Genomic DNA, 16,752 nt, shown 5'->3' on the forward strand with positions numbered 1-16,752 from the left:
TGCTTCTGTGATGTAAAAAACCAGCAAAGGAGACTAAAATGGACCTGCCAGAAAAAAGAAGAAAATAAAGGATATGGTTGCCTGGAAGCCAAGTGACAAAATGTGTTTCAAGGAGTGGAGAGGAAGATCGAGAGCTGCTGACAGTAAATGATAGTAAAATGAGGACTGAGAACTGGCTATTAGATTGAGCAACGTGGAGAGTAGGTTCTGTGCACATTTGGTGTAAAATCTGATTTGAGTAAGTTCAAAGGAAGATGGGAGGAGAAAAATTTGGAGGTGGTAAAAATAGGCAGCTCTTTAGAGTATGATTATGAAAAATGGGATACATACCTAGTTAACCCACCCGGCTTAACTCTGTGTGTGTGTGTGTGTGTGTGTGTGTGTGTGTATGTTTTAAACAGGTGAAATAATTGCATGTTTATAAGCTGATGGGAATGATCTGGTAGATAGGGAAAACTGATGAAGAGAAAGAGGAGAATTGTTGACATGGTGTCTTTGGGCAGACAAGAGAAGGATGGGGTGTAAGCCACAGGTGTGTTAGGTAGGAGCCTGGATAGTTCATTCATAATTATTGAGTAATGTGACTGGAGATGTGGTAATGGGAGTTTGTGGAACTTCTTTTTTAATTGCTTCTTTCTCTGTGAAATAAGAAACAAAACTTTCATCCAGATGAGGGCAGGAAATGGAATGGTGGGATTGGAAGAGAAAGAAAGTGGAATAATGAACTAGGAGAGTAGGAAAACGAAAGGTCTGTGGAAATGTGGTCACTATTAAGGGCCCACCAAGATCAGTGGTCAGGAAATTCAAGTGGATCTTTTAGTATGTTCATCATTCATGTCCATCTTCATTGTAAGGTGCAGAGTAGGTGGAGAGTTGAATTCAACTAGTGTTGAATTGATTCTATAAGATTGACATATAGCTTTAGAGGAAGGTAAAATTATAGAAATTGCTGTTTGTAATAGACTAATGATGTGGCATGATCAAGGAGACCATCTTGGAAGTGGAAAGAAAGTAGAAAAGCCTGGAGGAAATTGTTGAAATCTTGGCTCTGAACTTGAGTTTATTGGGAAGTTGTGGTAGGGCCTTACGGAAAAGGAAATGATTAAGGTAATGCTACGTGGAAGATCATTAGAGGAAGGAAATAAACAAGAAAATGTTTCTGGGAGGCACTGATAAAACATATTCCTACATTTAAAAATGTCCATGCATTTTCCTTTCCTAAAAATTGACTTAGAGTCTTCCAGAGTTGTGTAATGATTGTGAATATATATGTCTTCCAGGTGCACTGGACCGGTGTGTGATGGGGATCACAGCAGTAGAGATACTGAATGCTTGTGATGAAGCAGCTCCCGCTGCCGTTGACTCACTTAGTCACCCAGCAGTCAACTTAAAACAAGCTATGACACGACGCAGTCTTGCTGCTCTTAAAAACATGGCCCATCATAAGCTACAAACTCTTGCGACTAACCTCTTGGCTTCTGAGGCATCTGACAAAGTAAGTTTTGTATGTGGGCTCATGTCCATTCAACTTCATTTAATAATGCAGCTTTGGCATGTCTTAGGGAATCATTTTTGGGAGATGACACGGGTGAAAAATAAGCTTCTGGTTTTTATTTAGGTTTTCCAACACAGTTTTTAAGTATTTCACGTATTTGGCAGTCTGAAAAAGTGACTTGTTCTTACCATTCAAACTGTTTTAAAATGATTCCAACAGACTTAAGTGACTTCAGTTTCTGAAATTAGAGCAAACGTTTTATGTATAATCTGTCTTTCTGACTTTCTGACGGTCTTCCTGTAGAAAGGTTGAGCACGAGCTAATATCTTCAGGAGGAAAAAGTAACAATTTAGGCATAATTTGGATGTTTCTAATTGTGGCTTATCTTTTATTTTAAAAGTACGTTCTGATTTTATTAAGGTGGGGCCATTTAAAGATTTAAGAAAATATGTGAGAGTAAGTATGGTGAGGTTGCACAAGTGCTGGCATTTTTCTGCAAGACTGAAGCTCAATCACACTTTCCTTACTGACACTTAAAATCAATGCATCTGTTACTTCTTCAGTTAACAGAAGATTTTCCTACTAAAAGAAGAACAGTCAACCCCACTTCGTTAATTGGCTACTTGTGTTTAGTTTTGTAGAGACTAGTCACTATTTTGTTTGTGGTATTTGTGTTCTGTGGTATTATTAGAACTAGTTTGTCTCTGGTAATGGATAAATGAATCCTAGAGACCATCCCAGTATTTTATCTGAATCACTACTAAAATTCCTACTTGCATCTTAGAATTCATTAGAATTATGAATGGGTAACCAAATACCTTTATTTTCATTCTCTCTTCTGATTCCTATTTTTTAGATGATGAGATGTGGAATAAATAACAAAGAGGTTGAAAGGGTCATCTACAAACTTGAAAATTTGCCCGTGAGTTAGCGAGTGCTAATGACATACGAAATACTATAGGCAGCTCCACTGACCCATACCCTCCAGTAATTGGCAGTAATATTTGATCATTCTGTCTTTCCCCAAAATATTAATGTTCTATTGGCTTTGTTATATTGTATTTTCATAGATTAGAATTGTGAAATCCTTCTGTGATATTTTTTCGTGCTTTCTGTTCCATGCTCTAAAGTTTGAATAGAAATCAGGCTTAAATGCATTTGCCATGCCTATAATTTCTTTGAAGAGGTCATGTGGATGTTCCCTAGGAATTCAGTGTTCATGGCACATTGTCTGATGTTCTATATAATTTTAATATTGAGCAAACTTATAAAACAATACATTCAAGCGCAAGCATGTATGTTTTGTAATTCGCAAATTTATTCTTTTTCTTGTTGGTATCCCCTAGAAGTAAAAATTTGGAAAAATAATTATATAACTAGAAAATTAAAGAAAAATAAGTGGTACAGTAACATTTATGAATGGCTTTTGTAAGTGGTCATGGTCCATTATGTGATTTTTACAATCTTGTTTGTCCCTGTTTTAATAGCACATTTTATAGTGCAATTAGTGATAAAAGCACCAGATATCAGGGACAGTACACTTATGTATTGTAAAATATATTGCTCGTGAACCTCCTCAGTCTTGTAGCAGTGGTAATTGTTGCCTGGCCTACAAGGAAAACAATTATAGGAGGGGAAAAGGCTTAGGAAGCTGAGGCTGCAGGAGGATAATCACTTTATGAAAAATGTATGTTGGCTGGACCATTAGGGATTTCTCTAACTATTTTCTCATGTTGACTTAGAGTCTCCTTCTGAGGGGAATATTTAAAGAGCCATCCTCTGGATGGCTTTCTAACCTCAAGAGAAATGAAGCCCACGCAAAGTTAAAAAAAAAGTAACCAAACATAACTAAGAGCCTCTCTGTGGTACAGGACTTACTCTAGGGTATTGGATCTGATTTTTTTTCATGGGTCTCTCAACGGAAAGTGAAACCTCTATGGGAATACTCTATATAAAGTATCCTTGTTTTCCCTTGTTAGAGTAGTGTTAGCAACTGGACTATTTGGAAACAAATATTTTACATTGTTAATTAGGTTAATTATGCCAGACATATACAGCTTTACAAGCAAAGATAATTTACTGTCCTGTGATTTTTTTTTTTTTTCCTTTCACTGGAAGAGCAAGAAGGTGTTAAGTAGAATTATCCTTTATTATTGCATCTAATCTTTGGAAGGTGTGTGTACTCAAAACCCTGTGTATTCCACTTATGACGTGTATCTTATATTTCTCCTTGTATTATAATAACATATATACTTACCTAATTCTTCCTACTGAAATCCAGTCTTCTTTTTTTTTAAATTAATTTTTATTGGAGTATAGTTGATTTACAATGTTGTGTTAGTTTCAGGTGTACAGCAAAGTGAATCATTTATACATATATACACTCTTTTTTTATTTTTTTGTGGTACGCGGGCCTCTCACTGTTGTGGCCTCTCCTGTTGCGGAGCGCAGGCTCCGGACGCGCAGGCTCAGCGGCCATGGCTCATGGGCCCAGCCGCTCTGCGGCATGTGGGTTCCTCCCGGACCGGGGCACGAACCTGTGTCCCCTGCATCGGCAAGCAGACTCTCAACCACTGCACCACCAGGGAAGCCCTACACTCTTTTTTTAGATTCTTTTCCCACATAGGTCATTACAGAGTATTGAGTAGAGTTCCCTGTGCTATACAGTAGGTTCTTATTAGTTATCTATTTTATATAGAGTAGTGTATATATGTCAATCCCAATCTCCCAATTTATCTCCCCCCCGTCCTTTCCTCCTTGGTAACTGTAAGTTTGTTTTATACATCTGTGACTCTATGAAATCCAGTCTTCTTGCAGACAGGAATTATGACTTATTTATCTCATCTCTGTGTTTTCCCCATGACATCTCGTAGCAGCTGTGCAATAAATATTTGTTGAATTGGATCATGTGTAACAGAAAGTGCTGATAGCCTCTGCTTCAGCCTCTTTGCCCACCTCTTCTTCATTCCTCTCACAGTTGATTGTTTTGACTTGACAGTCAAATCTCTCCCTATTCATGAGACTCTAGATGTGGAGTGTTTATTAGGTACTTTGCCCTCTGTTCAGTTTTGCATTCTCTCCGTTTGGTTTTGGTGGGCAAGTTGGTCCCAGCATAACTCATTCTCCTTCCTTGCCATCTCTGTATTTTCAGACATCCTGAAATTATCTCAACTTCCACGCCCTCCTTTACTCCTGTTTCTTGTGGCTCTAGGCTAGTGTTGCTTAACCCCAGCACTATTGACCTTTTGGGCTGGATAATTTTTTGCTGCGGCGGACTGTCCTTTATATTGTAGGATGTCAGAGAAGTATTTTTCCTTTACCCACTGCATGCAAATAGCACCCCCTCTCCCCTAAGCATGACAGTCAAAAAGGTTTTTAGACATTGACAAATGCTTGCTGGGGGGCAAAATTGCCTCTGGATTAAACGCACTGCTTTGGAGAAAAAAAGTTGAGAAATGGTAAAGATCCTACATCCTCTTTTTGTGTCTTTCTTTTCCCCTCCTCAGTTTTCTTCTTTAATGTCTCTCCTCTTTGTGAATGGTGAAGTCAGCCTCAACCCTCATCCCTTCTGCCCACTGTGGCAGAAATAGTTCTTGCATTCTCTCTGGGCTCACACCTTTTGGTTCAGACCTTTCCTAGAACACTTCACTTTGTGTGTGGTATTTTGTTTAAAATTTTTTTTTTGTTTATTTATTTTTGGCTGTGTTGGGTCTTGGCTGCTGCTTGCGGGCTTTTCTCTAGTTGCGGCGAGCGGGGGCTACTCTTCCTTGCGGTGCGTGGGCCTCTCATTGTGCTGGCTTCTCTTATGGAGCACAGGCTCTACAGCGCAGGCTCAGCAGTTGTGGCACACGGGCTTAGTTGCTCCGCGGCATGTGGGATCTTCCCGGACCAGGGCTCGAACCCATGTCCCTTGCATTGGCAGGCGGATTCTTAACCACTGCGCCACCAGGGAAGCCCTGTGTGTGGTATTTTTTTGTTTGTTTGTTGAGCTTCTTGAGGACAGGAGTTGAGTTTCTCCCCCTTTTATTTCCAGTGCTTAACATAGTATATGGAGCATAGCAAGTACCCAGGAAATGTAGTGTGAAGTTAGTTTGCAAGTGTAGATTGGAGTCATGTGGAATCAACTCGAATGCAAAGCCGAGGACTTAACTCAATGAGTAATGACACGATATTGGGTAGTCTTAAAAGGAGATATCTGTTTGTTTAAGAATGATTTTCCCATGTCTGACACTTATATGCAGACCACTTTATAAATGTTGACTTGGGAAATGAATTGTGATGTTCCTGGGATGATATAGTGAGAGGTGTGGGAACTGGAAAGGATTAGGCAGTGGAAATATAGACGAGGGATAACTTGTAAGCTGTTGTTTAGGTTGAATAAATAGGACTTCACAAATGAGCAAGAGAAGATTTGAGACATAACAGGTTGATTTCCAAGATCCAAGCCTAGGTAAAGGGAGAATGGTGGAGCTGTTAACAGAAATAAACAACTCATGGCATAGGCTTTGAAGTTGATTGTAACAGGAGACATTTGCCTCTTCTGTGTAGTGTTGAGAGATGGGGTACATGTGGCAGGAGCAAACAACCTCCAAGAAAGGAATGATATGATGCTGGGGTAGAGTAGGGATGGGATTTTATTTCCTAAATGAACACTGTAATGGAGTGCCTGAACTAAACTGCAGCTAACATTTTGGGGTGCCTACTATCAATAGATTATTCCAGATATGCTGTTCTCCTTAATTCTCATTACAAATAGATGAGTTAGTTATCCTCAGATTTGCAAATGATGAACCTAAAGGACATTTGGTTAGAACAGAGATTGGCAAATGTTTTTCTGTACAGGGTTAGATAGTAAAAAAAATTAGGCTTTGTAGACCATATTGCTCTGTCACAATGATTCAACTCTGCCATTACAATGGCATTAAAGCAGCTATAGACACTATGTAAATGGACTGGCTCCCAATAAAACTTTATTTATGAAAACAGGCAATGGGCTGGATTTGGCCCCTGGGTCATAGTTTGCTGACCCCTGCATCTGAAGATGGCATTATTAATATCAAGGTTGTGGGTACAGTTCCCCCATGGAATGGTCTTTGCTTCATTTTTGAAAAGTAGTTCAAAGGAGTGGTTTAGAGCCCAAGTTCTAGTCACAGGCGTATCTGTGTTCCAATTGCATCTCTGTAACTTCCTGCCTGTTGGTGACCTTGGACAAGTAACCTCCAGTGGCCTAGCTTACACATATAATTGAAAACAAATCTTTGTAAAGGAAGTAAAGGTTGACAGTTGATCAGAGCAATGAAATAACATCAAGACGGGGAATAAAAAAGAGCGTATGGAGTTAGTAAAGTCATTGGTCATCATTAAGAGCTGTTTGGGTAGAATTAGTTGGGTCAGAAGTCAGGATACAGCGAGCTAGGAATGAGCATGAGGTGAAGTGGAGGCACGATGTGTGGAAGAAGTTTGCTTTTGGAGAAATAAAAGATTAGTACCTTCAGTGGCTGCAGGGTTAAGAGCAGAGTTTATGCTTTGGGAGCTCACTGAACACTTTTGTTGGTGGAGGGAGTGATTGGTGGGGCCATGGAAGAGGACATGGTGTTGAGAATAGAGTTGGAAAGTTTACCCTTATTAGAAATGTTTCCGTTTAATCCATAGTGATGAAAAGAGGGAGGTGAATATAACAAATTATTTTCAGTGGAAGAAGAGAAGAGTAGGCTGTGTAATCTGTTTTAAAAAAAGCAAGTGGTTATAATCCCTTGAAGGTAGAGTCATCTTCTTCTTTTCTTTTAATCCCTCATTAAACTCAGAATAAGTTGTATATTGGATTAGAAGTTTGAGGACTTGTAAGATATAAATGACTAGGAGATCATAGCTGGCATATCATGGCATTTGAGGAATGCATAAATGAATATGTCAAGAAGAATGTCTGGGCATATCAGGTGATCTTTTTGACAAGTTTTTCTACAGAGTATTTGCCAGACACTGGTTCTTGGTGAGGAGATCTTGGTGGACGCCTTGGGCCAATGGGATTTTAATAGTAAAGCTAGAAAGCCCTTGCAGCCATGGAATTCATTTTTTAGGCCTACTGTGTGTAATTTTTTATTGGGCCGGGTTACATCTTGGGCATTGTTGTATCAATAAGAATCACCCTATTTATATTGAAAAATGATGAGGTTGAAGAAATTGAAAATTGACCAGGATGATTTATCTTTTACCTTCCATTTCTCTCTCTGTCGTCTAATTAGTCAAAACCCTGAAAAAAATGGACTATATATGCAAAGGTCAGTAACTTTGTATTCTGTGTAACTAGGCAAGAGAATGGAATTTACAAGTCAAATATAACCTGCTGAGAACATACTCTGTGTTTTTTGCTTGCAGAATTCACTCTGTTAAAAAAAAAAATTGTACTGATTGAACTGACTTTATGATTCACTGTGAAAAGGGCACTTATAAGGTACAGACAGAGACAAGCCAAATGACGTTATGTACAAGGTACCAGGCCTTGTCTGGTGAACTGTTTTCAGCCTTAGAAAAATTCTTATGATAAGCCTGACCTTTGAAGTATCAATTAAACTTGCTTAACATTCTGCTCCAAAAGTTTAATGAATATTTTAAAAGAAAATATGAATATGTTAATGGTATATTTATTATATACTTTGAAGTATATATGAGTTCAGTTTTGGATTCTTCTAAATGGTTATTAAGACAAAAATTTTATATTACACTAATTGTTGTCTAATTGTTAATAAAATTAAGGAGACTTAGCTAAGCTGCCAGGCCTTTAGAAAACAAAGGAGTGAATATCTCTGTAGGAGGAGAATAAACGTTTATTAAATGCCTTTGTGACCAGTGATTCCCTTTGATGGAGGATAATAATTAGAAACTGAATCCAGATGCTGTGTGCACTCATTGCTCCTGGGATGATGTTGCATCCAGGCCCTTTCAGTAGATAGAGCTAGGTAGTATTAGGTATGTTTACATGAATACACACTTACACAAACATGTACGTCATTAAGTGTCTCTCTATCTTCCTAAATATATTAAATACCTTGGGTTAGCACCATTACCTCCAATTCCAACCAAACACCACAGTGTTGGCTGTAGCCTCCCCTTCTGGCTTGTTGTAACTCTCTTCTTCACCTGTGAGAAACCTCTCCCAGTATTTTCAGTGTATTTATTTGCTCGGTTCCCCCTTTGTGTAAACAATTTCCCCTTCACCCCAAATCTCTTTTTAGGTGTGCCCACCAAAAGCTTGCCTCCCACAAAGGAAAAGAAGTTTCATTTCTTCTTGTTAACATTTTCTTTCTTTCCACCTTCTGCTTCTCTTAGGCATTATGAATTGTATTCATTCATTTTTGTGTTTCTTTCCATTGAAGCTTCTTTGCTAAAGTGATGTTTTCTTTTTTCTTTTTAATTCTTTTTTTTTAACATCTTTATTGGAGTATAATTGCTTTACAATGGTGTGTTAATTTCTGCTTTATAGCAGAGTGAATCAGTTATACATAGACATATGTCCCCATACTTCTTCCCTCTTGCATCTCCCTCCCGCCCACCCTCCCTACCCACCCCCCCCAAGGTGGTCACAAAGCACCGAGCTGATCTCCCTGTGCTATGTGGCTGCTTCCCCCTAGCTATCTATTTTACGTTTGGTAGTGTATATATGTCCATGCCACTCTCTCACTTTGTCCCAACTTACCCTTGCCCTTCCCAGTTTCCTCAAGTCCATTCTCTAGTAGGTCTGCATCTTTATTCCCATCTTGCCCCTAGGTTTTTCATGACCAGTTTTTCGTTTTTTTTTTTTTTTTTACATTCCATATATGTGTGTTAGCATACGGTATTTGTTTTGCTCTTTCTGACTTACTTTACTCTGTATGACAGTCTCTAGGTGCATCCACCTCAGTACAAATAACTCAGTTTCGTTCCGTTTTATGGCTGAGTAATATTCCATTGTATATATGTGCCACATCTTCTTTATCCATTCATCTGTTGATGGACACTTGGGTTGCTTCCATGTCCTGGCTATTGTAAACAGAGCTGCAATGAACATTTTGGTACATGACTCTTTTTGAATTATGGTTTTCTCAGGGTATATGCCCAGTAGTGGGATTGCTGGGTCATATGGTAGTTCGATTTGTAGTTTTTTAAGGAACATCCATACTGTTCTCCATAGTGGCTCTATCAATTTACATTCCCATCAACAGTGCAAGAGGGTTCCCTCTTCTCCACACCCTCTCCAGCATTTACTGTTTGTAGATTTTTTGATGATGGCCATTCTGAGCGGTGTGAGATGATATCTCATTGTAGTTTTGATTTGCATTTCTCTAATGATTAATGATGTTGAGCATTCTTTCATGTGCTTGTTGGGAATTTGTATATCTTCTTTGGAGAAATGTCTATTTAGGTCTTCTGCCCATTTCTGGATTGGATTGTTTGTTTCTTTGATATTGAGCTGCACGAGCTGCTTGTAAATTTTGGAGATTAATCCTTTGTCACTTGCTTCATTTGCAAATATTTTCTCCCATTCTGAGGGTTGTCTTTTGGTCTTGTTTATGGTTTACTTTGCTGTGCAAAAGCTTTTAAGTTTCATTAGATCCCATTTGTTTATTTTTGTTTTTAGTTCCATTTCTCTAGGAGGTGGGTCAAAAAGGATCTTGCTGTGATTTATGTCATAGAGTTTTCTGCCTATGTTTTCCTCTAAGAGTTTGATGGTGTCTGGCCTTACATTTAGGTCTTTAATCCATTTGGAGTTTATTTTTGTGTATGGTGTTAGGCAGTGTTCTAACTTCATTCTTTTACATGTAGCTGTCCAGTTTTCCCAGCACCACTTTTTGAAGAGGCTGTCTTTTCTCCACTGTATATTCTTGCCTCCTTTATCAAAGATAAGGTGACCATATGTGGGTGGGTTTATCTCTGGGCTTTCTATCCTGTTCCATTGATCTATACTTCTGTTTCTGTGCCAGTACTATACTGTCTTGATTACTGTATCTTTGTAGTATAGTCTAAAGTCAGGGAACCTGATTCCTCCAGCTCCGTTTTTCTTTCTCAAGATTGCTTTGGATGTTCGGGGTCTTTAGTGTTTCCATACAAATTGAGAAATTTTCTCTTGTAGTTCTGTGAAAAATGCCAGTGGTAGTTTGATAGGGATTGCATTGAATCTGTAGATTGCTTTGGGTAATAGAGTCATTTTCACAATGTTGATTCCTCCAATCCAAGAACATGGTATATATCTCCATCTATTTGTATCATCTGTAGTTTCTTTCATCAGTGTCTTATAATTTTCTGCATACAGGTCTTTTGTCTCCTTAGGTAAGTTTATTCCTAGATATTTTATTCTTTTCGTTGCAATTGTAAATGGGAGTGTTTCCTTAATTTCACTTTCAGATTTTTCATCATTAGTGTATAGGAATGCAAGAGATTTCTGTGCATTATTTTGTATCCTGATGCTTTACCAAATTCATTGATTAGCTCTAGTAGTTTTCTGGTAGCATCTTTAGGATTCTCTATGTATAGTATCATGTCATCTGCAAACAGTGGCAGCTTAACTTATTCTTTTCCAATTTGGATTCTTTTTATTTCTTTACTTCTCTGATTGCTGTGGCTGAAACTTCCAAAACTATGTTGAATAAGAGTGGTGAGAGTGGGCAACCTTGCCTTGTTCCTGATCTTAGTGGAAATGGATTCAGTTTTTCACCATTGAGGATGATGTTAGCTGTGGGTTTGTCATATGTGCCCTTATTATGTTGAGGAAAGTTCCCTCTATGCCTCCTTTCCGGAGAGTTTTTATTATAAATGGGTGTTGAATTTTGTCTAAGGCTTTCTCTGCATCTATTGAGATGATCATATGATTTTTCTCCTTCAGTTTGTTAATATGCTGTATCACATTGATTGATTTGCATATATCGAAGAAACCTTGCATTCCTGAGATAAACCCCACTTGATCATGGTGTATGATCTTTTTAATATGCTGTTGGATTCTGTTTGCTAGTACTTTGTTGAGGATTTTTGCATCTATGTTTATCAGTGATATTGGCCAGTAGTTTTCTTTCTTTGTGACATCTTTGTCTGGTTTTGGTATCAGAGTGATGGTGGCCTTGTAAAATGAGTTTGAGAGTGTTCCTCCCTCTGCTATATTTTGGAAGAGTTTGAGAAGGATAGGTGTTTGCTCTTCTCTAAATGTTTGATAGAATTCGCCTGTGAAGCATCTGATCCTGAGCTTTTGTTTGTTGGAAGATTTTTAATCACACTTTCAATTTCAGTGCTTGTGATTGGTCTGTTCATATTTTCTGTTTCCTCCTGGTTCAGTCCAGAAGGTTGTGCCTTTCTAAGTATTTGTCCATTTCCTCCAAGTTGTCCATTTTATTGGCATATAGTTGCTTGTAGTAATCTCTCATGATATTTTGTATTTCTGCAGTGTCAGTAGTTACTTCTCCTTTTTCATTTCTAATTCTATTGATTTGAGTCTTCTCCCTTTTTTTCTTGATGAATCTGGCTAATGGTTTATCCATTTTGTTTATCTTCTCAAAGAACCAGCTTTTAGTTTTATTGATCTTTGCTATCGTTTCCTTCATTTCTTTTTCATTTATTTCTGATCTGATCTTTATGATTTCTTTCCTTCTGCTAACTTTGGGGTATTTTGTTCTTCTTTCTCTAATTGCTTTAGGTGTAAGATTAGGTTGTTTATTTGAGATGTTTCTTGTTTCTTAAGTTAGGATTGTATTGCTATAAAGTTCCCTCTTAGAACTGCTTTTGCTGCATCCCATTGGTTTTGGGTTGTTGTGTTTTCATTGTCATTTGTTTCTAGGTATTTTTTGATTTACTCTTTGATTTCTTCAGTGATCTCTTGCTTATTCAGTAGTATATTGTTTAGCCTCCATATGTTTGTATTTCTTACAGAGTTTTTCCTGTAATTGATATCTAGTCTCATAGCGTTGTGGTTGGGAAAGATACTTGATACGATTTCAATTTTCTTAAATTTACCAAGGCTTGATTTGTGACCCAAGATATGATCTATCCTGGAGAATGAGCACTTGAAAAGAGAGAGTATTCTGTTGTTTTTGGAGGGAATGTCCTATAAATATCAATTAAGTCCATCTTGATTAATGTATCATTTAAAGCTTGTGTTTCCTTATCTATTTTCATTTTGGATGATCTGTCCATTGGTGAAACTGGGATGTTAAAGTCCCCTACTATGATTGTGTTACTGTCGATTTCCCCTTTTATGGCTGTTAGCATTTGCCTTATGTATTGAGGTGCTCCTATGTTGGGTGCATAAATATTTACAATTTTTATATCTTCTTCTTGGATCGATCCCTTGATCATTATATACTGTCCTTCTTTGTCTCTTCTAATAGTCTTTGTTTTAAAATCTATTTTGTCTGATACGAGAATTGCTACTCCAGGTTTCTTTTGATTTCCATTTGCATGGAGTATCTTTTTCCATCCCCTCACTTTCAGTCTATATGTGTCCCTAGGTTTGAAATGGGTCTCTTGTAGACAGCATATATATGGGTCTTGTTTTTGTATCCATTCAGCCAATCTGTGTCTTTTGGTTGGAGCATTTAATCCATTTACATTTAAGGTAATTATTGATATGTATGTTCCTATTACCATTTTCTTAATTGTTTTGGGTTTACTATTGTAGGTCTTTTCCTTCTCTTGTGTTTCCTGCCTAGAGAAGTTCCTTTAGCATTTGTTGTAGAAGTGGTTTGGTGGTGCTGAATTCTCTTAGCTTTTGCTTGTCTGTAAAGGTCTTAATTTCTCCATCAAATCTGAATGAGATCCTTGCTGGGTAGAGTAATTTTGGCTGTAGGTTTTTCTCCTTCATCACTTTAAATATGTCTTGCCACTCCCTTGTGGCTTGCAGAGTTTCTGCTGAAAGATCAGCTGTTAACCGTATGGGGATTTCCTTATGTGTTATTTGTTGTTTTTCCCTTGCTGCTTTTAATGTGTTTTCTTTGTATTTAATTTTTGATAGTTTGATTAATATGTGTCTTGGCGTGTTTCTCCCCTGATTTATCCTGTATGGGACTCTGTGTGCTTCCTGGACTTGATTAACTATATCCTTTCCCATATTAGGGAAGTATTCAACTATAATCTCTTCAAATATTTCCTCAGTACCTTTCTTTTCCTCTTCTTCTGGGACCCCTATAATTTGAAGTTGGTGTGTTTAATGTTGTCCCAGAGGTCTCTGAGGCTGTCCTCAATTGTTTTCATTCTTTTTTCTTTATTCTGCTCTGCGGTAGTTTTTTCCAGTATTTTATCTTCCAGGTCACTTATCCGTTCTTCTGCCTCAGTTATTCTGCTATTCATCCCTTCTAAAGAATTTTTAATTTCATTCATTGTGTTGTTCATCACTGTTTGTTTGTTCTTTAGTTCTTCTAGGTCCTTGTTGAACGTTTCTTATATTTTCTCCTTTCTATTTCCAAGATTTTGGATCATCTTTACTATCATTATTCTGAATTATTTTTTGGGTAGACTGCCTATTTCCTCTTTATTTGTTAGGTCTGGTGGGTTTTTACCTTGCTCCTTCATCTGCTGTGTGTTTCTCTGTCTTCTCATTTTGTTTAACTTACTGTGTTTGGGATCTCCTTTTCGCAGGCTGCAGGTTCATAGTTCCCGTTGTTTTTGGTGTCTGTCCCCAGTGGTTAAGGTTGGTTCAGTGGGTTGTGTAGGCTTCCTGGTGGAGGGGTCTAGTGCCTGTGTTCTGGTGGATGAGGCTGGATCTTGTCTTTCTGGTGGGCAGGTCCACATCTGGTGGTGTGTTTTGAGGGTGTCTGTGGCCTTATTATGCTTTTAGGCAGCCCCTCTGCTAATGGATGGGGTTGTGTTCCTGTCTTGCTAGTTGTTTGGCATAGGGTGTCCTGCACTGTAGTTTGCTGGTCGTTGAGTGGAGCTGGGTCTTGGCATTGAGATGGAAATCTCTGGGAGATTTTCGTCGTTTGATATTATGTGGAGCTGGGAGGTCTCTTGTGGACCAGCGTCCTGAACTTGGCTCTCCCACCTCAGAGGCACAGCCCTGACACCTGGCTGTAGCACCAAGACCCCGTCCTCCACACGGCTCAGAATAAAAGGGAGAAGAAAAGAAAGAAGGAAAGAAGAAGATAAAATAAAATATAGTAAAATAAAATAAAGTTATTAAAATAAAAAATAATTATTAAGAAACAAATTTTTTTAAGTAATAAAAAAAGCAGAAAGAAACAGACAGATAGAACCCTAGGACAAATGGTAAAAGCAAAGCTATACAGACAATATCACACAGAGAAGCATACACATACACACTCACAAAAAAGAGAAAAAGGGAAAAAATATATATATATGTCATTGCTCCCAAAGTCCACCTCCTCAATTTGGGATGATTCGTTGTCTCTTCAGGTATTCCACAGATGCAGGGTACATCATGTTGATTGTGGAGATTTAATCCACTGCTTCTGAGGCTGCTGGGAGATATTTCCCTTTCTCTTCTTTGTTCACACAACTCCTGGGGTTCAGCTTTGGATTTGGCCCCGCCTCTGCTTGTAGGTCGCCTGAAGGCGTCTGTTCTTTGCTCAGACAGGACGGGGTTAAGGAAGCAGCTGATGCGGGGGGCTCTGGCTCACTCAGGCCGGGGGGAGGGAGGGGTACGGATGCGGGGCAAGCCTGCGGTGGCAGAGGCCACAGTGACGTTTCACCAGCCTGAGGCGCGCCGTGTGTTGTCCCTGGGTCACGGGACCCTGGCAGTGGCGGGCTGCACAGGTTCCTGGGAGGGGAGGTGTGGAGAGTGACCTGTGCTTGCACACAAGCTTCTTGGTGGCAGCAGCAGCAGCCTTAGCGTCTCATGCCCGTCTCTGGGGTCCGCGCTGATAGCCGCGGTTCGCGCCCGTCTCTGGAGCTCCTTTAAGCTGCGCTGTGAATCCCCTCTCCTCGCGCACCCCGAAACAATGGTCTCTTGCCTCTTAGGCAGGTCCAGACCTATTCCCAGACTCTCTCCCGACTAGCCGTGGCACACTAACCCCTTCAGGCTGTGTTCACACAGCCATCCCCAGTCCTCTCCCTGCGCTCCGACCGAAGCCCGAGCCTCAGCTCTCAGCCCCCGCCCACCCCGGCGGGTGAGCAGACAAGCCTCTCGGGCTGGTGAGTGCTGGTCGGCACCGATCCTCTGTGTGGGAATCTCACCGCTTTGCCCTCCACACCCCTGTTGCTGCACTCTCCTCCACAGCTCCGAAGCTCCCCCCTCCACCACCTGCAGTCTCCGCCAGTGAAGGGGCTTCCTAGTGTGTGGAAACCTTTCCTCCTTCACAGCTCCTTCCCCGAGGTGCAGGTCCCGTCCCTATTCTTTTGTCTCTGTTTTTTCTTCTTTCTTTTGCCCTACCCAGGCACGTGGGGAGTTTCTTGCCTTTTGGGAGGTCTGAGGTCTTCTGCCAGCGTTCAGTAGGTGTACTATAGGAGCTGTTCCACATGTAGATGTATTTCTGATGTATTTGTGGGGAGGAAGGTGATCTCTGCGTCTTACTCTTCTGCCATCTTGAAGCTCCTCCCCTTTAATTCTTTCTTGAGTTCAGTCATTTCATTTCTGATTTTTCTAATTCTCATTTGTATTGTTCTTTCATGTTGAGTATCATTTTTAAAATGTTCTTTAGCTTGTTTTGAAATAGTACATTCATTTCGATCTGCTGCTTCAACATGTCTGTTTTTTTTCTGGTTCGTATTCTGTCTCTCTCTTTTTTTAATAGAGGCCCGATTTTTATTTAAGATCCGGCATGCAGGATCTTAGTTCCCCAACCAGGGATCGATCCCATACCCCGTGCAGTAGAAGTGCAGAGTCGTAACCACTGGACCTCTAGGGAATCCCCGTTCTTATTCTCTTTTTACTTGCAATAATTTTGACCTCAATACTTTTTGTTGCTCACTTTGTGAAATGATTTTTCCTGGATTTTTTTAATGATTAATTCAGAGAGCTTTTCTAACTTCACAGAACTCCTTCTGTTGTTTCATGTGGTTCAATAATATGGTGACTTGCTTTCTGATAGTTTCTGGCACTGTTCCTATCCTTCCTTTTTTATTTATTTATTTTTGTTTTTTAAATTACCTGTCAATTTTGACTGCATTCTTAGTAGTTTCTCCTTATTGCGGGATCTTTTCCTAGAAGGGAGTGTGGATACATCAGTGTGGTAAGGGCCCTGGGAATCTGATATGCCAGCCCCCTCAGATCTCACAACTGCAGGCCCTTGTGTTCACTTGTTGTTGAGGTAGGTAAGCTCCTCCCGGGTTCAGCTGCTGTTTTC

At 39.5% G+C, this 16,752-nt stretch overlaps 1 protein-coding gene across 6 annotated transcripts in view; it reads left to right on the forward strand.

Moving 5' to 3' along the window:
- The window catches only part of WDR7 (WD repeat domain 7), a 391,118-nt gene that overhangs the window by 71,983 nt on the left and 302,383 nt on the right, over positions 1-16,752 (forward strand). For all 6 annotated transcript variants that reach the window (XM_027118597.1, XM_027118595.1, XM_027118593.1 and 3 more), the window contains one exon: positions 1,281-1,495. In XM_027118597.1, coding sequence (XP_026974398.1) covers positions 1,281-1,495 — 215 coding nt within the window. The remainder of the gene's footprint in view (positions 1-1,280; positions 1,496-16,752) is intronic.

The sequence above is a fragment of the Aethalodelphis obliquidens genome, unplaced genomic scaffold (genome assembly GCF_003676395.1).
Source record: "Aethalodelphis obliquidens isolate GAN/ISIS:26980383/991018 unplaced genomic scaffold, ASM367639v1 scaffold19, whole genome shotgun sequence".
Taxonomy (NCBI): domain Eukaryota; kingdom Metazoa; phylum Chordata; class Mammalia; order Artiodactyla; family Delphinidae; genus Aethalodelphis; species Aethalodelphis obliquidens.